Source organism: Triturus cristatus, chromosome 10 (genome assembly GCF_964204655.1).
Source record: "Triturus cristatus chromosome 10, aTriCri1.1, whole genome shotgun sequence".
NCBI lineage: Eukaryota > Metazoa > Chordata > Amphibia > Caudata > Salamandridae > Triturus > Triturus cristatus.
Window position 1 is genome coordinate 986671533 of NC_140593.1, and position 22742 is coordinate 986694274.

At 45.1% G+C, this 22742-nt stretch overlaps 1 protein-coding gene across 4 annotated transcripts in view; it reads left to right on the forward strand.

Annotated features, from left to right (window-relative positions):
* Positions 1-22742, forward strand: part of MPRIP (myosin phosphatase Rho interacting protein) — a 753461-nt gene that overhangs the window by 598175 nt on the left and 132544 nt on the right. For all 4 annotated transcript variants that reach the window (XM_085628921.1, XM_085628923.1, XM_085628922.1 and 1 more), the window contains exons 18-19: positions 13501-13618; positions 14877-15036. In XM_085628921.1, the coding sequence (XP_085485047.1) occupies positions 13501-13618; positions 14877-15036 (278 nt within the window). The remainder of the gene's footprint in view (positions 1-13500; positions 13619-14876; positions 15037-22742) is intronic.

Sequence of the window (22742 nt, forward strand, 5' to 3'; positions counted from 1 at the left end):
TGATGGCCAGAAGTTCAAGGTACACCACAATCCTGGCCCAATCTAGAGAAACTAGAATCATTTGGGCTATGATGTTCCTGATCTTCATAACTCTGGGTAGGAGAGGCAGAGGTGAAAAGGCGTGCAAAGGCATATAGGAGTCCCATGTTCCATTCCAGCAGAAAGCATCTCCTAGCGAGTTTTCTGGTGGAAACTCGAAAACACAAAACACTTGACACTTCACGTTCTTTATGGTAGCAAAAAGATCTAGCTAGGGTTCTCCCAACTGCCAGAAAATGACCTGGTGCTCCAACCAACGCAAGCCCAGGTGGCTACCCCTCCCTGTTTGTTGCAATACCACATGGTAGTGCTGTGGTCTGTGAGGCCCTGCACAAGCCTGCCTTTAATGGATGCTGTGAAGGCCAAGCAAATTGCTTGTAAATCCAGCAGGTTGATATGGCATTGGGCTTCTATCAATAACCAAAGTCCTCTAATCTCTGCTTCCCACAGATGACCTCCCCAACCCAGCAGTGATGTATCAGTCACCACTGTCACCTCTGGTTGAGGAAGAGACAGCGACCTGTGCAGGCCAAATTGCAGTCCAGTAGCCAGCACTGTAGCTCATGTGGTGTCTCCTCCAAAATTTAGATGGTATCCAATATATATCCTTGGTGCTGAACCCCAGGATTTTCAGATTCCATTGAAGAGCCTGAATATGTCACCTGGGGTAGTCAACAAGGAGGATGCAGGAAGATAAAAGGCCAATAAGTGTTATAGCTACTCTCACAGACATCCAGAACTGAGGCAGGAATATAAGGAGCATAGGCCGCATGTCCTAGACCCATTGCAGCGAGTAAAGGACTTAAACTGTATCCTATCCAGGACAGTGCCAATAAAAGGAAACAACTATGAAGGAGTCGTGTGTGACTTTGCTTCATTGATTGTGAGCCCCCAGCGTTGTCAGAAGGTTTGACGTTGTCTGGAGGTGATATATGACTGACCATGGTGAGCCTATCTTCAACAGCCAGTCGTCGAGGTAAGGGAAAAGTGATATCCTGACCTGCAAAAAAGGGTAGCAACTACCGCCTTCGCTTTTGTGAACATCCAAAGGGAACGTTTGAGGCCGAAGGGACTGCAGGATGAGTATAGGAAAATATACGTCCTGCTGGTCCAAGTAAACTATCCATTTGCTTGGGTTTAGGGAAGACCGGATCTGGGCCAGCGTGAATATTTTAAATTTGTCCTTCCTTAGAAAGACTTGCAGAGGTCCACGATCTGAAATGAACCAAACTTCCCCATACTTCTTGTGCACAAGGGAATAAAAAGAGTAGCAACCCTCTCCCATTTCCAAGTATTAAACTCGCTCGATGGCTATTTTGGAGAGGAAATCTCTCACCTCCTGGAACAGAATAAACCGGTTTTCCTCTGAGATTTGGTCTGATGTGGGGGAAGATAACCAAAAGAAAGATTGATGTATAGCCATGGTAACCGATTTGAAGGACCCATCAGTGGGACGTTATGGATTGCCACCCTAAGAGAAAGTGCTGGATCCTGCCTCCCACAGGGTGGGTGTGTACTACTCATAGCACTCTAAGGCGGCTTAGTGACTGTTGCCACAGATGAAGGGAATTGGGAAGACTGGTGCACTAGTCGCCTACATGTTGTCAGCCAGATCTATTTCCCTGGTCTTAAAAGGACTGGGGTGATTGCAGAAGTGAATGGTAGACGGATGTTGCTTTTATGCCATTTCTGCTTTCTTGCTGACCAGACATGAGCCATGGAAAAGCATATCCAGGTGAGAGGCCTGTACGTTTCCCATGCATGGCAGTGGACCACCACACTGTTGCCAAATCCCCCCCAATCAGTAGTATAAAGGTCAGCACGAATCACAAATTTGGCCACATCTTGACCATTCTGAATTGTTGGAGCCAGTTAGGCCGTGACGTCTTCTGGGACTGCTGGAAAGAGCACACTGGCCATGTTCCAGAGGGCCTGTGTTTCAAGGTCTGATAAGCAGACTTCATAGACCATCTCAATACCTGGCTCACCAAGGTTAACATTAGTTTTCCAAACGCCATGATCCTCTTAGCTTCACTTTTCCAGAAGTCAATTTGAGTTGACCTTCCTCAGAGCATACTGAACAACCAGACTCTCTGGAGTAGGGTGCTTAGTGAAATAAAAATTAGGATAGCCAGGTGTCGGGCTGTGATGTCTGGCCATCTGCCTATACACCGGTGGGTAAGAACAGGGCTTTAACCAGGTACTCATTAAGGTATCAGTAGGACTTGATTGAAAAGGAACATGAGCTCAGTTGTGGGTAGCCCAGGCTGTATTTAGTCAATAGAGGGCAGTTGCAGGTCCAGGACCTCGGCTTCTCGTCAGACTCCCATTGCAAACAATGCCCTCTTTTGATGGTGGTCCAAGTGGTGAATTCAACCCTGTATCAGGGGATGTTTCAAGCCCGCTGGCCTCTTGTAAGTCCATGTAAAAATTGTCACCATCATAGAGTGGGGGGAGATCATCCCTATCGCCACCTTCATTATCATTTCTAAGTGATGGTAAGCTTTTGTCAGAACTAGAGCTATATTGATAGGAGTGGTTCTGATGGCACATCTGCCATAGTAGAGGCATTGGATCAGGGTCAGGCTGAAGGTTGATCAGTTGTGCTTCAATTATTTCATAGCACGGCATCGATTGGGAACAGACTGAAGTTGATTTAGGGTCAGACATTGAAATCCGCACAGGATCCACCGCCGGTGCTGGCGATGTTGGCACTAGCATAGGTTATGGAGCCTGAGTGGAAGTCCGTAGCAAAAACTGTCCCAGACTCATAACAGATCAAAGGGGTCAGATTTCACTAAGAACTGATCCACCTGTGATAACCCAACTGTGGGCCCATGTAGATCCTTGGAAGACCGAAGTCATGCCAGAGGCAGCTGGAAGAATGTAAAACATATGCATCATGACCTTCTTAAAGCCATCAGTTTGCTGTGCCATTGGCAGATGCCCAGGAAACTTGGGGTGCACTGCATCAATTGTGGAATCTGCTCCACAACCGAAGATCTGAAGGGAGACCAATTGACATTGTGGCACCCTTGTGCCTTCTCTTTCTATGGAGAGTGGCGGTCACTTTCTTGTGCTTCTGTTTGGCTTTTGATTTTGACCTACTGGAGCACTTTTACCACGTTGTTGACATCAGGTGGGATCGAGTTGATGCTTTCGACTCAACCCACAACTACCTCTTGTATTCGGCAGCGTGCAGCTTCTCTTCTCGTCCTGGATCACAGTCGGGTGAATAAATGCACAGTTGTTGCAGACTTCAAGTCAAGTCCTGACTACCCCAAGCACTAGAGACACAGTGCGTTTCCATGACCGACATCTGTTTTTTACAGTCGCCTCATAACTTGAAACCTGTAGTCTTAGGAGGTTCCCTAGTATACTGGATTCTTTCAGTAGTCATTGGAAGACCAACTAAATTGGGGGCGGAGCTCTGGATTCCTATTGGAAGGCATGAAAAGGAGAGAAGTGGCATAAAGGCTTAGGTGTGGCACTTATATACATCTCAGCTCCCTCACTTCTCACCTTCGGTAAAGAGAATGGACATGTGTTGTAGATCTACAAAGCTCCTACCAGTAGATTCACATTCCAGTATCAAAGAAGCACTGGAAGTACCTGCCGTTCATAGTAGGAACATGTCACTACAAATATGCAATGATTTCCTTTGTGCTCTGAAATCTGCTGAACTTTCTGGAAAGGCATGGCAGTAGTAACAGCCCACCTTCAATGTCCACGTATATTAATTTTCCTTAAATTTGATTAGAGAGGCCCATAGCTCACAGAAAGTGGTACAGGACATTTAAACAACAACGGTTACTTTGTCTAGGTCTACAAATAAACTTTTAGAGGGCGGTAACTTCCTTATAAAGATTCTATCTTCTGTGGGTGCAATGAGTGCAGAGAAAAGAGTTTCATTTGGAGGAGAGATTGTCATCAATCTTGGACATATATCATCTTTCCCTGAAGACTTTCAGTCAGACAGCCCGACTAATCTCTTTCCTTCTAGGGTCTATGACAGGGAGTTCCAACCTTTTGTGTACCGAGAGCTACTGCTGATCAGTGAAATACATTGTGAGTGAGGCCAAGCCACTCACGCAGTAGTACCAGACACCGCCACACCCAGTTTAATTGTTTAAGCCTAATGTCCATAGAGTAAAAGACTATGGTTTGAACAAAATACTTTGACTAGGGGCACTATGGCAGGGCTGCAATGTGTGTCAGTGAGAGCATGGTCTTTGGGGATGTATTAACATGCGTGCGTATGAATGGGATATATGTGTATGGGTGAACGAGAGTTTGTGGCACAGGACATGCCTTCTGCCATATGTGGCACTGTTAAATGTACAACGCAAACCTACAACCTTTTTTTTAATGAGAAACTTTTAAAGTGCAGAAAAATGTGGTGCAAAAAATGTCTATAATACGGAAACATTTTCTGCGCCTTAAATTTCTCCCACTTAAAAAAAAGCCTATATTTTTCAGTTATAAATATGACACCTTGTCTGCCAGCCACTGGGAGCAAGATTCCTGCTGTGTGTAATCGCCCTGTAGGCATGGAGCCATATTTACAATGGAAAAATACAGCCATTTGTTTAAAAGGGTGAAATTTAAAGTAAAGCAACATGTTTTATAAAATATAAAGACATATTTTGCGTAATTGAAAGTGGAGAAAAACATCGACTTAATGTTTCATAAAAATATTTGTATCTCCCATTTGAAAAAATGACAGTATTTTTCAGTTATAAACATGGCATAATGTATGCTGGCTACTTGTAGCAAGAAGCATGCAGTTTGTAAATTCCAAACTTTGAAATGGGATAAAATTAAAATGAAGAGTTAACCTAATCATAAAGTTAACTCTGCATTTTCATTTTCTCTTATTCAAAAGCATTCAGAAACATTATTTTGTTCTCATGCTCCAGTATTAAGTTGACAAGGATTTTTATTTAAGATTTAACTATCTCAGTGCTTCAGTTCTTCACCTCTATGGCCTAGGTCAAAATTCTGACTCCAGCACTGCTCATTATCAGGCCCTGCTATATGCAGCCTGAAGATAATGATGTAAAATAAACACAGACTCTCCTTAACTTTAAAAGGAACATGTGACCCTGTGCTGATTGAAAAATTAACTCAAGGCTGAGAGCTACGCTGAAGGTGCCTGGGAGCTACTGGGAGCTCGTAATTGACACTTGGTCTATGACCTCGTGCATTTCCACTGTGCTGAATGTGAAGCTGGATATGAGACCTCTCCAGCAGTGTCTAGAAGGTCAATTGTCTCAAAAGACGAACATCTGGGATGACATGCTCTGCCTGTCATCAACTGCAAGACCATCTCTATCATTGTGGTACAAAGGAACAAATTGACTCCAAGGAAATCTCTTTCAGCAGGAACCTCCAACTCAAACAAATATGACAGATGCTTCTCTTTCAGGATGGGTAACTCATCTAAGAACTCTTGTCAGTTGAAGGTCGTAGACCAGATAAAAAGACCTCACATTTCATCAATTACCTGGAGCTCAGAGAAGTCCATCTTGCCCTCAAGACCTTCTTGCCATCTCTGACAAGGAGAAAGATTCTGAGTCAAACAGATAAAACAATGACCATGCACTACTTATACAAGCAAGGGGGCTGAAGATCAAGAATTCTCCAGTATTTGGGGTGTCTTTCATAGATTCACATGCCTAAATCATTCCCCGTCGTCAGAGTGGGAGTCCCACGGTACATAGAAAAGCAATAATTATGCATATAACAACCAAAAAACCCTGGTAACCGGAACCAGGAAGTAAAGTAGCCTAAGCTACAAGGAAAAAAACTTCCACAGCTATGACTATCACAGTCATTATATCCAGTCCAAACTGCAGCCAATCAGGCGACAGCACCCACCAGAATGTTCTCCTCAGAGGCTCAGGCTCTCAGATTTCCTACCACACGTCCCGTGAAGGGAGTCTCCCTGAGCTCTGCTCAGTACTTCAAGTTTTTTTTCTGCTGTTTCTTCAACTTCTAGGATGTCAACTACAAAAAGATCCCTCTTCAGACCTTGTGAGTACTGCGGGAAGCTTCGGCTTTTTTCTGAAGACCCTCACAAAAAATGTATTTATTGCCTCTATCCTGATCATGAGGTGAAGGAGTGTAAGATATGCCGGACTTTCCCTCAGAAAACCCTCAGGGATAGAGAAGGACGCCTTCTTCTGTGGCTGCAGAGGCTCAAGGATGAAGACGCTCCTTTGTCAGAGATAGAAAGTGCCTCCTCTATCTCTTCCAGGAAAAGGGTGGCTGAAGAAGAGTTTTCTTCTACTGGGGCGAAGGTGTTGAGGAGAGCCCAGTCTGTTAAGGGCCCGGGTCAGTCTTCGTCTTCATCTAGGAAGACGTCTCCACCTTCAGGAACCAAGCCCTCTACGCCCCAGAGGAAATCAGGAAACACTCTACCAGCTAAAAGTTTTCCTGACAGGAATTTACGCCGTCGACGGCAGTGGCGTCGACGGTTGTTATCGTTGACGTGGCTTCAACGTCGACGATTACATTCTCGTCGCCAAGACCTGCAGTGATAATGACATCAGCTTCGTCTCCGTCGACGCTGGTCTCGGTGAGTGTTAAACCCATCTCGTCGACGAAGGAGGTGTCATCGCTCGTCTCCGCTCCGTCGACGGTAAGAACCAAGAAAGTCACTCCGTCTACGAGAACTTCCTCGTCGGCGACTGCTCCGTCGACAAAGATTGTGGTACCGTCGACAGTTGACCCGTCGACGAAGACTGGCTCGTCGACGAAGATTCATGTGTCGGCGAAGATGGACTCGTTGACGCCCTCGCCGACGAAAGCATAGTCGGCGCCCTCGTCGACGAAGACGCCCTCGTCGGCGAAGATTGCCTCGTCGGCGAAGATTGCCTCGTCGTCGACGCCCTCGTCGACGAAGATTGCCTCGTCGACGGCTACCGTCTCGTCGACGAAAACAGCCTCGTCGGCGAAAATGGCTTCTACGTCAGGAATACCACCGTCGTCGGTTCCATCGACGCGATTGTCACCACCTCCTTTGTCTACCTGCATGGATATGCAGGTATGGACTGCGACTCCGTTGTCTGCTGTATCTGATCAAAGGGCAACGGAGACTACACTTCTTCAGCGCCGAGGATCGTCTTTGGGAGCTATTTCGCCTCTAAAGTTGCCGGCGCAACTTTTACAATCGGAGGAGGATGAGGATGACGACTCCGGAGAGGATGAGAGGTTTCGGACTGCAAGGAGTCCATCGGAGCTTCTCATCAAATATCAAGATGATGATGATGACCAGGACGAAGATCCCAATACGGAACCACAGCCGACACCTCCTGCACCGGTGCCGTCTGGTCAAATGCCATTAGAACTGCTTGATAATCTGCAGTATATGTTGCAGGATTATTATAGGCGTTTCCCTCCTTCGGAAACGGTGGAATCTCTTCCGTCGACACCTATGCCAAGAGTGCAGTTGTCGTCTTTTCAGTCTCCAACACCACCTTCTCCGTTGCCATCTCGTCAATCGCAGGCTACTGACGATGAAAGGGAGGAAGGAGAGGTAGATGATCAATCTATCATGTCGGAGTGGGATAATTATCAGGTGCAAACTCCTTCTCCAAGTGCTCCGGCTCCGGTGGACTCTCCCCCGGTGGACATCGGGAATTTCCATTCACTTATGGAGAGAGCGACCAAGAGATTCCTGATCCCGATGGAAACAAAGGAGGATGACTGCTTCCTGTATGATTTTAAAGACCAACTAAGGAAGCAGGTTCGGGCAATCCCAATCATTGACTTCATTTGGAAGGAGGGATTAAGACTAATGGCTACTCCAAATTCTCTTCCAGCAGTGTTACCACAGCTGGACAAGAAATATAAAGCCCCAAGTAACTCGCCAGCATGCCTTATTGGTCAACCTAAGGCAGACTCTGTTATAGCTCAAGCGGCTCAGAGACGGGCTAGAAATCCATCAATGCCCATATCAGCTCCACCTAATAGAGATGGTAGAAGATTGGACGCAATAGGAAAGAAGGTTTCCACGATGGCAGCAACCACAGTTCGGGCTGCAAACTCCCTGGCTAATTTAGGGAGATACGACCGCCAGATGTGGTCCGACATCTCTCCTTTCCTCGATATGTTACCGGAGCCTTCAAAATCCGAGGCCTTAAAGATCTTGCAGGAAGGGGAGTATGCATCAGCGGAGATCATTGGTGCAGCAGTGGATGTGGCATCAACTGGGTTCAGGCAGTTGGCGGGAGCTGCAGTGCTAAGGAGGCAGGGTTGGCTAAAGTCAACATCTTTTCACCAGGAGGTGCAGTCTAAGATCATAGACATGCCATTTGATGGTGAGTCCTTATTCGGTTCACATGTGGATGAAGCACTACAGGCGATTAAGAAGGATACGGAGACGGCGAGGTCCCTGGGTAGTTTGCAATTCCGGAAGTCTTCCTTCCGTGGGGCCAGAGGACGTGGATCCTTTTCTAACAGGGGAGGTTATAATCAGCAGCGTTCCTTTCAAACCTCACAAACTGGCCAAAGATCTCAGAATTATCACCAGCAATATTACAGACAGCGAAGTCAACCATATTCGCAGTCTCGAAGGAAACAATCCTTTCGTGGACGAGAGTCCAGTAAGAAGCAATGAGTTCTGCCACCTGCCACCATCTCTACCGTTACCACGTACAAAACTTGGAGGTCAAATATCCCACTTCTATTCAAATTGGTCCAAGATTACCACAGACAAGTGGGTTTTAGATATAATATCCAGAGGCCATGCTCTGGAATTCACAAAGATTCCGCCAAATTTTCCTCCCAAAGGTCCACCCCCTGCTCACCACAAGGAGCTTTTTTCCCAGATAAATATAATGATTCAAAAAGGAGCAATCAAAAAAGTCCCTTTCCTGCAGAAAGGAACGGGCTTTTATTCAAGATTTTTCCTCATCCGGAAAAAATCAGGAGAGTGGCGTCCAATTCTCGACCTTCGCGCTCTCAACAAATTTTTAAAGAAAATGTCTTTCCTGGTGTTAACGCTCCAAGTTGCTTTCGATGGGGGACTACATGGCCACCCTCGACCTACAGGACGCTTATTTTCATGTACCAATCCTACCAATCCTACCCAGGCACAGAAAATTTCTACGGTTCAGAGTGGCTGGCAGAGATTTTCAATTCAGAGTCCTCCCATTTGGACTCCGTTCTGCACCCAGAGTCTTCACAAAGGTCATAGCGCCAGTGACTGCGCATCTCCGTCTACAGGGAGTTCAAATATTTCCGTACCTGGACGACTGCCTTATCAAGGCGAGTTCCGCCAAGGTAGCATCCGAACATGTTCAAAAATGCCTCGTACTCTTTCAGTCCCTGGGTCTTTCCACAAATCTAGAGAAATCACATCTAACTCCTTCGCAAAGAAGAACGTTCCTAGGAGCGACATTGGATCCGAATCTGTCCAAGGCCTTTGTGTCAAAAGAAAGGCAAATCAAGATATGCAACCTTGCGCGCTCACTACTATCAAAAGAGTGCGTTTCAGTCCGAGTGTACAAATCCTTCCTAGGGATGATTTCTTCTTGCATTCATCTCATTCCCAACTGCCGATACAGAATGAGACCGTTGCAAGAGGAGCTCAATCTGCAATGTCTTCAGATCACAGGATCATTCGAGGATATCATTCACATCACCTCACGAATGCGGGATGCCTTTCAGTGGTGGGGTCAGAGGAACCACTTGAAAGAGGGCTGTCCATTTCTGGTCGAAATGCCGGATTTCACAATCACCACAGATGCATCCCTCGAGTGTTGGGGAGCGCACCTTCAAGGAATGACAATCAATGGCAGGTGGACTCTAGAACAAAGAAAGTGGCATATCAACCTGCTAGAGCTGCGAGCCATATTCTTGGCTTTAAAGTCCTTCCAAGCCATCATCAGAGGAGCATGCATACTAGTAAGAACAGACAATACGACAAGTATGCATTACTTGAACAAACAAGGCGGGACGAGGTCAGCCCTCCTATCTCAGCAAGCGCAAGAGATTTGGGATTGGGCGATTCGCCACAAGATCAACCTCAAAGCCATTCACGTCCCAGGAATCACGAATGTTCTGGCGGATTCCCTCAGCAGAACCACAACGTCGAATCACGAATGGGAGCTACACCAACCATTCCTAGATGGAGTATTTCACGAATGGGGGCATCCCGATCTAGACCTCTTTGCAACCAGCCAGAACCGCAAATGCCCATTCTTTGCAAGTTGGGTTCCCCACAAGGACTCGCTGGGAAATGCCTTTTCGATGAATTGGTCGCAAATATATGCCTACGCTTTTCCACCGATCCCGTTGGTTCCACAAGTTCTGCGCAAGATCAAACAACAGCCTTGCCGCATGATTTTAATTGCTCCCAGGTGTCCCTGCCAGTACTGGTTTACAGAACTTCTCCTCCTCTCGGAGGCCGAGCCCATACAGTTTCGACCAATTCCACATCTTCTGACCCTTCAGAACGGCCAAATTTGTCATCCGGACCCAGCATCGCTGAGATTAGCGGCATGGCTCCTCAACAACTTGAATTTGCACACCTAGATATCCCTCCAGACTGTCAAGAGGTTTTGGCCAATGCTCGAGCACCCGCAACTGTTAAAACTTACAAACTAAAGTGGAAGAGGTTTTGCATGTGGTGTCAATCTGTTAATCTCCATCCTATCCACGCAAGACCAGAACAAATTCTGCCTTTCTTTCTACAGTTGGCGAGGTCCGGTCTTTCCCATTCTACTCTGAAGGTGTTCTTGGCTGCAATTTCAAGGTTTCGGCAGGATGGTATTAACTCTCTCTATTCCAATACAGTCATCCAACAATTTTTTCAAGGGTTATTTAGGATGTTCCCGCCTATTCGGCGTCCACCTCCTTCTTGGCACCTTAATATAGTACTTTCACAACTAATGCGGCATCTTTTCGAGCCCATTCACAAGGTGGATCTAAAGTTCCTTTCTTGGAAGGTTGCCTTATTATTGGCTCTAACTTCAACCAGAAGGGTTAGTGACCTCCAAGCGTTCACTGTTCATCCACCCTTTCTGCAACTCACATCTGAGTCTGTGGTGCTGCGCACTAATCCAAAGTTTATGCCAAAGGTTCCGACGGATTTCCATCTTAATGAACCCATAGTTCTGAAAACATTCTTCCCAAATCCGCTAACAGCTGCAGAAAGGGCCTTGCACTCCCTAGACATCAAAAGGTGTCTAAAGTTTTACTTACAGCGGACAGCATTACTGCGCAAATCGGACCAGCTCTTGGTAGCATATGGTAAACCGCGCCAAGGCCATTCAGTATCAAAGCCAACCATAGCTCGTTGGATCTCGGCTGCAATTTGTTTATGCCATGGCCAAGCTGGAAGACCATTGCAAGCGACCCCAAGAGCACACTCTACGAGAGCAATCTCTTCATCTACAGCTCTTTTCACCGGTGTGCCTCTTCATCAGATCTGTAAAGCGGCAACATGGTCCAGCTGCCATACGTTTGCCAGACACTACTGTTTGGAAGCTGCAAGTGATGCGGATGGATCAGTGGGACAAGCTGTTCTACGCAATCTTTTCAAATAAGGTGAGCCTCTGTTCTCCCTCCTCCACTATGCTTTTATAAGACGCTTTTTTCCATACTATTTCTATCTTGAAATTGTTTTGCATATGTTGAAGCACACATGTATTTCTCTATGGTTATACTGTTTCATAATGTATATGGTCTATGATACAAAGGGGCGTTTTATAAGCATAAGGTTATGTACTGCTATCTACTCTGATTCAGGCATGTGAATCTATGAAAGACACCCCAAATACTGGAGAAGAACAATAGTTACTTACCTGTAATCTGTGGTTCTCCAATATTGGTGTCTTTCATAGATTCACATGCAACCCGCCCACCTCCCCTCAGAGGCTTTTTAGGCTATTATGTATTGCTTTACTCCTGTGCGAGAAAATCTGAGAGCCTGAGCCTCTGAGGAGAACATTCTGGTGGGTGCTGTCGCCTGATTGGCTGCAGTTTGGACTGGATATAATGACTGTGATAGTCATAGCTGTGGAAGTTTTTTTTCCTTGTAGCTTAGGCTACTTTACTTCCTGGTTACCAGGGTTTTTTGGTTGTTATATGCATAATTATTGCTTTTCTATGTACCGTGGGATTCCCACTCCGACGACGGGGAATGATTCAGGCATGTGAATCTATGAAAGACACCAATACTGGAGAACCACAGATTACAGGTAAGTAACTATTGTTCCTCTGCTGCAAGAGTCTGAAAAGAACCGGTCATGACGCTTGACCAGTGCGGACTATCAAGGAAGGCTATACACTTCCCAGGACTTATAAACCGAGCAGCAGATTTCCAAAGCTGGTTTCTGGATTATTACATTCTTCTGTTGACCTTCACAGATTGGTGATATCCAACAGTAAATCTCTTTCCAGCATCTCAAAACAAAAATGACAAGAGTCCTCGCCCAGACTACAAGAGCTAGGCTCTTTGGGTGATGCCCTTTTGATGAACTGGTCAAGAACATTACTTTATACCTTTATTTTCTATGACATTGACTCCCACAGTCTTAATGAAACTCTAGAATTGCGAACAACAATGATCCTCATTGCTCCACACTGGCCAAGACAGTGAGGTGGTATCTGGATCTGTTACAAATGTCTTGTCCATCCCACAAGAGGTTGTCATGCAAACCAAACCTGTTAATCAGATCAGTGTGACAGTCATTCCACCTAAGCAGGACATCCTTATATTTGGAAGCATTGAATCTCTCAGTCATGCTTTGATATTGTAAACAAAGACAAACGTCCATTGAACTAGGGATTGTTTCTCATCATTGAAGAGCTTTTAGGAGGCCAAAAGAAAACCTTCCTTCATGTAAAGACATGGGCACTTGGACTAAAAACTTCAGAAATATATTCCCAGTCCCCACTGTTTGCCGGAAAAAGAAAATACTCTGGGAATCAAATGCTAGTACAAGGCATCATAGGTAGTGGGAGGTCCTGGAGCCATGAAGGGACAGGATGCCTTTTTAACACTTATACAATAAGCCTATTAGGCTGCCTGTGATCAGCTTTTGGAGGGTGCTCTGTAGCATATGGTTGGACTCTTGCTACTGATATATAGACATACATATTGATATGCTAAAGAATTATATGGACTCGATCGGACTACAATTGCAAAGAACAAGAAGAAAAGAAAGACTTCATGTGGGAATTGGGAATTTCAGAAAATGAAAAGGTTTTGTTTTTTTAATTGATGAGCTTTGAATGTTAGGTTACGTAGTAGATGGTTGTCAATTAATAATAATTACAAATATTTGTTTTTAAAAGTACGTTTGTCTTCTCACTAGTGGACATTGTGGTTCAAATTCAATGTAAGTTGTCAAGCTCTGAATTGTATTTCATTATATCAGGTGGTTCAATGAGCACTTGTAAGAAACAGCACCCAAAACATGTTTTTTAAATGTTTTATGCTCTTTGCAGCTATTGAAGCCATGAAGAATGCGCATCGAGAGGAGATGGAACGAGAGCTGGAGAAAACACAGAGGTCCCAGATCAGCAGTGTGAATGCAGATATTGATTCACTCAGAAGGCAGTATTTGTAAGTAATCTGCTTTCCGTTGTGTCTCTTAAGATTATCTTCCTCGATTCACCATAAAAAATCAACCTATTAGGAAAAACGTTTTAATTTAATTTTATTGCATGAAATACAGAAATTAACTCAAGACTTGGGGCCTGATTTAGACATCGGCTGACACGTTGCTCTGTCAAAACTGTGGTGGATATCCCGCTCGCAGGATTCTAAATCCTATATGATATTATGGGATTTATATTTTGGTGGAAGCGATATCTCTCCCCTTTGTGACGAAGTAACCCATCCGCCGATATCTAATTCAGGCCCTTAGTGTTAAAGTATTTATCGTAAAAGTGAGATGCTTGAAGTAATATAGCTGACTAGTAGTGTCTTTGTATGTCATAAGAAAATAGTTAGCTACTACTTTAGGCAGCTAAATGTGAACTTGAACTCTTGGAATCTAATTTCGTGTCCCAAATTACAAAGAAATGTCCTTTGCATAACCGAAGAAAGCCCACCTCTTTGAGGTACACAAGTGTCTTACACATACTTAATGCAGTCTTCTGAAGAAGTTTCCTATCACAAAAAAGCAATAAGATATAACTCCCCACTGAGCCCTTGGAACAGGTAAACTTGGAGCTAATCTCTCATACTCTGTGCATCTTAGTGGGGATTGAATTGGACTTCCTATTCTGCTCCATCCACAACTGCGTTTTAATGGAGAGTGGGAGAGGGCATCAATTCTCGGTTAACCATTAGAAACTGGATTAGCTAAGGCCCTTTCTTTTGTGCTATCCATTGCTCTATGTGATTGGAACAGCTCCTCCAATGTACCACAATGCATTTCTTTGAGTGACTTTTACTAACCAAAAGTTGTAGGTGACGATTCTTAAATCTTCCCAAAAATCATTTTGCTTATTTATTCATTTATTTAGACGTGCGTTGTATATGATTGAGAAGTAATAAGTAGTTGATGGGCTTTGTCAATCCAATACTGTGACTCACAGGCTATACATGTGGTACTAAAGTATTTTGTGTGTGAACATAGCAAACCTTGTTAGAGACTGTAATTCCCTGTTTTTAAGTGGCACCTATGAATCATTGAATCCTTTTGCATTATGTAACTGTTTAATTATGAGTTCTAGGACCGTGTTCGCCATTGATGTACAAAATTGATCCAATCATCCTAAACAAAATTGAATGCTTAATCAAGATTTATCACTCTTTTTCGAGAAGCGAATTGAGAATGCAGTTCAGTGACTCTGTTGTGTAATTTCTCTTGCAGAGAAGAATTACAATCGGTCCAGCGAGAACTGGAGGTTCTTTCTGAACAGTACTCTCAAAAGTGTTTGGAGAATGCACACCTGGCTCAGGCCCTGGAGGCTGAGAGACAGGCTCTCCGGCAGTGCCAGCGAGAGAACCAGGAACTTAATGCACATAATCAGGTAAGGAATAGGATATTTAGAAGCTGAGACATGATAACTTTAAGATGGGAAGAAGAACATATACCACGGTTCTCCAATAGTATTTGACCTTGACATATTCTCAATCAAGGGATCGTGTGTGCTTGAGATTGATTATTGGCTTTATTCGTGAATTTGATCAATAAGTGAAAGCATCAGTATGTCAATATCTAGGTTATGCTGAAAGCTTTATCTCTTTGTGTGGATTAGACTACCTGCTTAAGTCGTTTTTGTGTTCATTTGCTGATTAAAGTGGTGTAAGTAGTTAAAGTTGGAAATGAACAAAGTTAAATCCAAATTAACGAAGACAGAATTTCTCAGTCTGGATTCACCATATCAAGACACAGTTTCGGTCTTGGCAGTATGTGGTGAAATATCTTGTAGAATACTGGACACACATGTAAATACTGTCATTTGAATAAGTCATGAGGAAAAAATTATCATTTCTGTGTCTTTAAGTTTGCTATTTGCCCAACTCTGCACTTGAGGCAAATAGAATTTCGTAACACACAATGTGTTTTGTGCTTAGATTCCTAAGTACACATTTATTCAATGAATGTAGAAAATTGATTATTAGAATATATGGAATCTTAACTAGCAACAATAAAAGTCACCTCTGAAAACTAATAATACCAGATAACATTTTTGCAAAAGGTAAAAATAAGCTTTCAAAAAGCTTAACTCTGATTCTTAAGTTCCCACACAGGTTTGGTAGAGGGACTTTTCTCATCAAATTGTTAATGAAATCACAGTGATTATCTGTTAATCTTTTTTAATAAGCTGTGAATGGTCACGGATGGACCCTTAAAATATAGCATATAATTTTTTCCTGTAAATGGTTTGAGTGACTCACTCTTTTTTATTTTTTTTTCTTTAAACAAATTTTATTGCCTTTTACATGTCATATATCGTACCCACTTTCAGGGTGTGATTGTACAGAAAAAAAGAGCACGACCAGGTAAATGCATCAGTTGTTGCCCCTGCTGGGTCCTATCTTCGTTTGACTAACATTCACACCTGCGATCTGATATCGGTGCGGCATACATACGATAACATTCCCCCCTCCCCAACAAGTAACTAAGCCTCCCCCTCCCACCCTGCACTGCTGTCTCCCCACTACTGTTATTGGGCTCAGTTAGTAAACTCTCTTGCGCTCGAGGTGTGTGTAATGGTGCTGCGCCGGAGCCCTCCGTCACACCTCCATCCTCTCCTATGTATGTCGATGCCACGTAATATTCCCATCCCTCTGACTCTACTGTGTTATTCCATCCTAATCTGGTCCCTGGGGGTTCTCTATTTGTGGGGGTCTCTCTGGGGTGGAAGCCTCCGATGCCCTGTCCTCTCTTGTTAAGTCCGCCATCAGCCCCTCCCATGCCTGAACTCATTCCGGCTTGCCCACTCCTCGCCGTGCATTCTTAAGCAGGACCCTGCCCTCACATCCAAACCATTTCACCAGCTCTTGTTTCCATCTGTGCACGTTGGGGCCCTCCGGTTTCTTCCAGCTACTAGTTATTTCTCGTTGGCTTGAGTGACTCACTCGATGCAAGAGTCAAAGGACACTCCCATCGCCAAACCAGGCAAGGACAGTGAGGAATGTAGGACTGAAAAACCAACTGGGTTGATTAATTGTTTCAAGGATCTTAACTAAAGTACCTTCAAACTGTTTGAAGTGATACCCCACCTTCATCACAGTGGGTGACTGCTACCAGCAGGGGGTGTTGATTCCTTCAGATGATTTTTTAGCCCACTATTGCCTATCTCACAGAAAATTCCTAAACTGTCAAGCAGTGGTGAGAACGTTTGGGGACTTATGGCGAAGTGGCAGGCAGGAGCCGCAAACCCATGGGTCCTCCAATTATTGGTAACGTTAGGGACAGCTAGGCACTTAGTAAAATGGCTCTATAGAGCTTTGTTGGCCATGGTTCAGATGCCCTTAGACCGAACGCGGGAGATGTGGGGAGTACTATTAGGGAGAGATTTACAAGACAATGAATGGGAACGGTTACTGAAAAACCCGAAACAGGTGTCTAGGAACACCAAATTTAGACTTGTCCAATTTAACTACATCCACATGGTATATTTAACACCTCATAGACTGAACATCATATATGGGAGGAGTTCAGTTGCTGCCCTAGATATGGAGTGCGTGACGTGGGGTTCGCCCATATTACGTGGGAGTGTGCACAAATGCAGGTGTTCTGAGGGTCGGTGTTGGATTCCATTAACAAGACGCTGAACCGCACACTTCCCTGCTCAGCGTAGGTATGCCTACTGGGACTGTTTCCCAGACGAAGGGCGAGGAAGGTGGGCTCCAGATTTGTAGATCTTGCCCTGGTCCTACCACGTAGACAGGTAACGCTGATGTGGATGTCTGTGACTGGACCTTCAGTGACAGCCTGGGAGAGAAGTGTGGACTTGTGGGCCTTAATGAGGGAAGATGCCCGGGAGACCCACTGCCGCCCACTTTAGTGCTTGTGGCAGAGGTACTGAGATTGGGATGCCCGGAGCAATGTATGTTAGTGAGAGGGTGCAGATGGAGCGGAGAGCAAGGAGGGTAGCAAGGATGGTGATTGTTCGGAATCTACGAAGATGTGGGTAGCCCAGATGTGGAGTGTACCGAATGGGCGGCGGGCTCTCCCCTCCCTTTCTCTTTCTTTTTTGACCGCTCTCCTTATACCCCCTTCCCTCCCCCTTTTAGGGACTTTTGAGGATCCTTCACTCAGGGACATGTATGCTTAGCCCTTATGAGAAAATTGTCCCTAACACAGACACAGTCTGGTGAAGCCCCTGAACGACACTTGTTGACCAGTTTACCAGAGTTTGGGACAAACAGTTGAATTATTGATTGGTTGATATGTTGATTGGGGGAGACTCCCTAGAGCACACATGGATGAGGAGAGTAAGGAGTGATTGCCAGATGATAGATGCTCGAAGATTATACTGTGATGTACTGGTTTAATTCATTTGTTGTGTTTAATGCGGGCACCCCTGAAGGTGCCTTTGAAGATTTACGGATTTAATGTCTGATGGATGCAATTACTATTCTTATTCCGCTGTAATGATATGTGACTTTTAAAAACAATCAAGACATTTCTTTTTTTTAATGGGATACCCCCACCTTATTGAGCCCGACAAGTGGGGTTTATGTAGGGTAGCCAAGGAGAGGGCAAATTAAATTAAATTAAATTAAATTGCTCACTTCCTGGAAAAAGTTCCCGGACTTCTTTATCAGCTAGATGCTGAGACAGCATTTCACAGAGTGAGTTGGGACTTTCTTACAACAACCATGCATAAAATAGGACTGTTCCACATAAATCAAGGTGTGGATTATAGCTGGTTATCGTGCTCTAGAGGCAAGGATCCACTTTGGATGGTGAAGGACTTGTGATTGTTGCGCTGAACACAGCTAGAATGACTGACCAAAAACTTTTGGACAATTACATCTCCAGACTTCACAACATTTATGAACTTTTGACTGAACATACAAACTGAAGTTTACATACACATTGTCAAAATGAGCTATGTTCGTATGTCTTTAACCCTTGGTTTTTGACTGTGCATTGCGAATTTCCTTTCTGCCCTGGAGACTGGATGGTAGCGCTGGACTTGCAGTACGCATATTTTCACATTCGTATCTTTCCTGCCGACAGGCATTACCTGCAGTTCACAGTAGATCAAGAGCACTTCCAGGTTGCCATGCACTCTTTTGACCTTACCAGCGCCCCTCAGCTGCTCATCAAGGTGAGGGTGGTGGTTGGAGCACACCTGCGGAGATTGAGGTTCCCAGTCTTCCCCAACCTTGACGATTGGCTGTTGAAGGAAGGCTCGCCCCAGGTAGATCTCTCCCAGCTCCAGGTTATGAAGGACATCCAGCATTCACTACGGTTCACTAGCAACATGCCAAAGTCACACCTGACTCCCTCTCAGATGCTCACTTTCATTGTAGCTCTCCTGGACACAGTGCAGTTTGAGTCTATCCTTCTGAGCAGCAAGTCCAGGATATTCCCGCTATGATACTGATGCTGTAGCCTCTATCCTGGATTTTAGTGAGACTGACTCTGAGGCTGTTGGGACTCATGGCCGCCTCCATCCTGCTAGTGGCACATGCCCCTTGGCACATGCGTGCTCTGCAGTGTGGGACTTGACAATCCAGTGGGCGCATCAGGAGAATCTTTTCAACATGGTCCAGATCTTGGAGGAAACTGCAAAAGACTAGCAATGGTGGCTGATGAACCATGATTGGGTAGGCGACAGACCCCTGTCCCATGTCCTGCCAGAGCTGACTGTAGTGACAGATGCATCACTCCTGGGCTGGGGAGGCCACTTGGGAGAGGTGGAGATTTAAGGACTCTGATTTCCGGTGGAATCCAAACTCCACATCAACTTTGAAAGGCTTCTTTCCTTCGATCGGGTAAGGCTGGTATAGGTGTTGTGGTACTTAAACAAATGGCAGGGTGGGGTCGTGGGCCCTCTATCAAGAGGCCCTGCATCTCTGTACATGGCTGGAATGTCAGGGCATTTCCCTGGTGGTTCAACACCTGACAGGCTCCCTAAACGCTATGATGGACGACCTTAGCCGTCAATACCTAGAGGATCACGAGTGGCTTCTCCACCTGAGGTGGTGCAAGATGTCTTTCAAGAGAAGGGAGGGCCTTGGATAGATCTGTTTGCCACCACAGAGGGCGTGCAATGTCACCAGCCCTGTGCGTTGGAATTTCTAAGGCAGCTCTTGCTCACAGACGCTTTTTATCTTGAGTGGAGCTCTGGCCTCCTGTACACCTTTCCGCAGATACGACTCCTACCTAGAGATCAAGAAAATCCGGAACCATCGGATCCAATCATTTTTGTGGCTCCTGGTTGGGCACAGAGAGTCTGGTATCCCGAGCTTCCCGGCATTGGCATCGGTCCCAGATCAGGCTGCCCCTTCGGGAGGATCTTCTGTTGAAGCAACAGGAGAGGGTTCTGCACCCAAACCTGCACACCCTCCACCTTAATGCGTGGAGATTGAGTGGCAACAATTGACCGACCATTCATCATGCCACTGTGGGATCGTAACTTGGTCCTCATGGGCGCACTCTTTGAGCCTCTACACTACTTCACTTACTATCAAGACAGCTTTTCTAGTGGCTATAACATCAGCCAGGAGGGTCAGCGAACTGCAGGCACTGTGTGCAGAGGAAACAGCCGTTACAACGCGGCAGTTTCCGCGCAGGGTCTTTATCACGAAGGCATTGCCACGCATACACTGTTACCACACATAGCTTTCATCAAGCATTTTTTAAACGTATTTGTTGAGAGCATATGCTGGTAATGGCATCTGCGTGGTAAAGGCTATCGTTATAGGAGCAAAGAGATCCTTCCACTTCCGCTTGACGACATCTGTACAGTGCCTCACAAGAGGTGCCTCATACTGAAAATTTAAGGGGGATTGTTGATTTTATTATAAAGGATCTTTGGGCCAGGGGACAGATTTAGGGTTCAGGGCGGGGGCCGGGTATTTTTTAATAGGGCTGGAGGCTAGAAGGGAGTCGCGCAGGGTTCTCGATTTAGGGTTTAGTGAAGGATCAGTTATTCTTTAACAGGGAGGGGCTTGTGCTGGGAGTCTAGGTTTAGGGTTTAGGGAAGGGTCAGGAGTTTTTAAACGGGGAGGGGGTTGCGCTGGGGGTCTTGATTTAGGGCTTAGGGAAGGGTCGGGTCATTTTTAACAGAGCGGGGGTCGTGCTGAAGGTCTAGATTTAGGGCTTAGGGAAGGGTCTAGAATTAGGGTTAGGGAAGCAGCTTAAGGCCTGAGGGCAGAGGTTAGGGATAATATTTAACACAAATATGCCTTTACCATTCATGCTTTACTACAAAATACATTGTAAAAGCATGTGTGGTAAAGGATATACTTGGTAAAGGCATTTGCTTTGTAACACATGCGTGGTACAGGCATGCGTTACAACGGGATGTGTTGTTCCAGCATACAACCTGTGTGCACCCTCCTCATATCACCGTTTACCCAGACAAGCTGGTCCTGAAGACCTGTGTCTCCTTTCTTTCGAAGGTTGCAACACCCCTTACACGTAGACCAAAATGTCACCTTGTCTACCTTCTTTCTCTGCTTCACCCTTCTAAAAAGAGGAGAGACTCCACCGCCTGAACAGTGGTTATTCTACCTTAATTGTACATGAGTTCCTGGGTGGATGAATAACTCTTTGTAGGGTATGTGGGGGAAGAAAGGGAACGCAGTGCAGAAACAGACCATCTCACAATGGATTCGGCTCTGCATTAAGATCTGCCAAACGTCGGCTGAGAAGCAACCACCTGAGGGTTTCAGTGTTCATTCCACCGCAGCCAAGGTTGCTACCACTGCGTTAGTTTACAAAGTCCCTGTCATGGACAGATGTCAAGTATCAACATGGGCATCGTTAGACATGTTCACAAAGTCTTACTGTCTGAATGGTCAAGTTTGTCGTGACGGGCACTGTGTCCTTTCGGTACTGCAGAACTTTTTGGCATAATCCGTTTCGCTGACCCACCTCCGGGGAGGTATTGTTTGGGTATCTATTCTGAGGTCAGGAATCTGCAGCTAGAAGTCTCTATTAGATGAACAAGTTACTTGCCTCTGTAAAGCCTTATCTGGTAGAGTCTATCTAGCCACTGATGGGAAACAGCGTGTTTGAGGCATATGAGCTGTAGATTGTATACTTTAGCATAGATCGCCATCTGGTGTTGGGCTCGGATGTTTGCACTTTGTTTCTGTCGAAGAAGTCTTTTTAGTCACGGGATAGGTGACTCCTCCTTATGGTGATAGTGCACTTGGGCATCGACTCCATCTTCAGATTGTTTTTTTCTGCCATCGGGTTCAGATGTAAATGGCTGCGCTCCGGGTCGGTATCGTATTCGATTCCCCTTCGATGCGCAATTCTTCACCGCTCGGCGGTATTGTTTTCGATCGCGCTCCTCGACGCGGATCCAGTACAAATATCAACACCTTTGATTCTGGTCGTTGACGCGGGCCGTTGGGCCTATCCTTGCCATCAGGCCCTACAGCTAATGGAAAGAGCTCCATTGAAAACAAGCATTTGCAATGCAATAGGTCTTGCATTTACACGAGTTTAAGCTATTGGCATTGGAAATGACAATGCCTTTTATTTAGGTTTCAAAAACGAAAACATAAATAAAAGACATTGTAAATTTACAATGCCAATAGCTTAAACTCGCGTAAATTGCGAGACCTATTGCATTGCAAATGCTTTTTCTTTTTGGGAGCAAAAAGATTTTAAGGCCGACCCGTTGAATGTGTGGAGGCCAAGTAGTGATAAGAAAATCTGTCTTCCGCCTCATTAGATTACACATTACCTTAATCAGGGTGAGTACAGGGCCGTGGTACTGTATGGCATGGAAGAGCCAGGGAACAACATAATTAATTTAATATGCATGTGAAGAATTTGAGGTGTGATGTTCTCTTTTTAACACGGGTTAAATTGGGTATGCACCTAGCTGAAACTTAAGAGACATAATACTGATGGATTTGACTTTGATCATCTGCTGATAGTACAGTGCTTGACTGCACAATTTCACGGCCAGAAGAACAAATCCAAATCTTAGTTGGTACAGACTATTTACAACTGAAGTTCAACACATATTAGAAAACTGCATTGCAAAAATTATGCTAAAATTGAATCTTTCTTTTTGAAAGTGCGTTG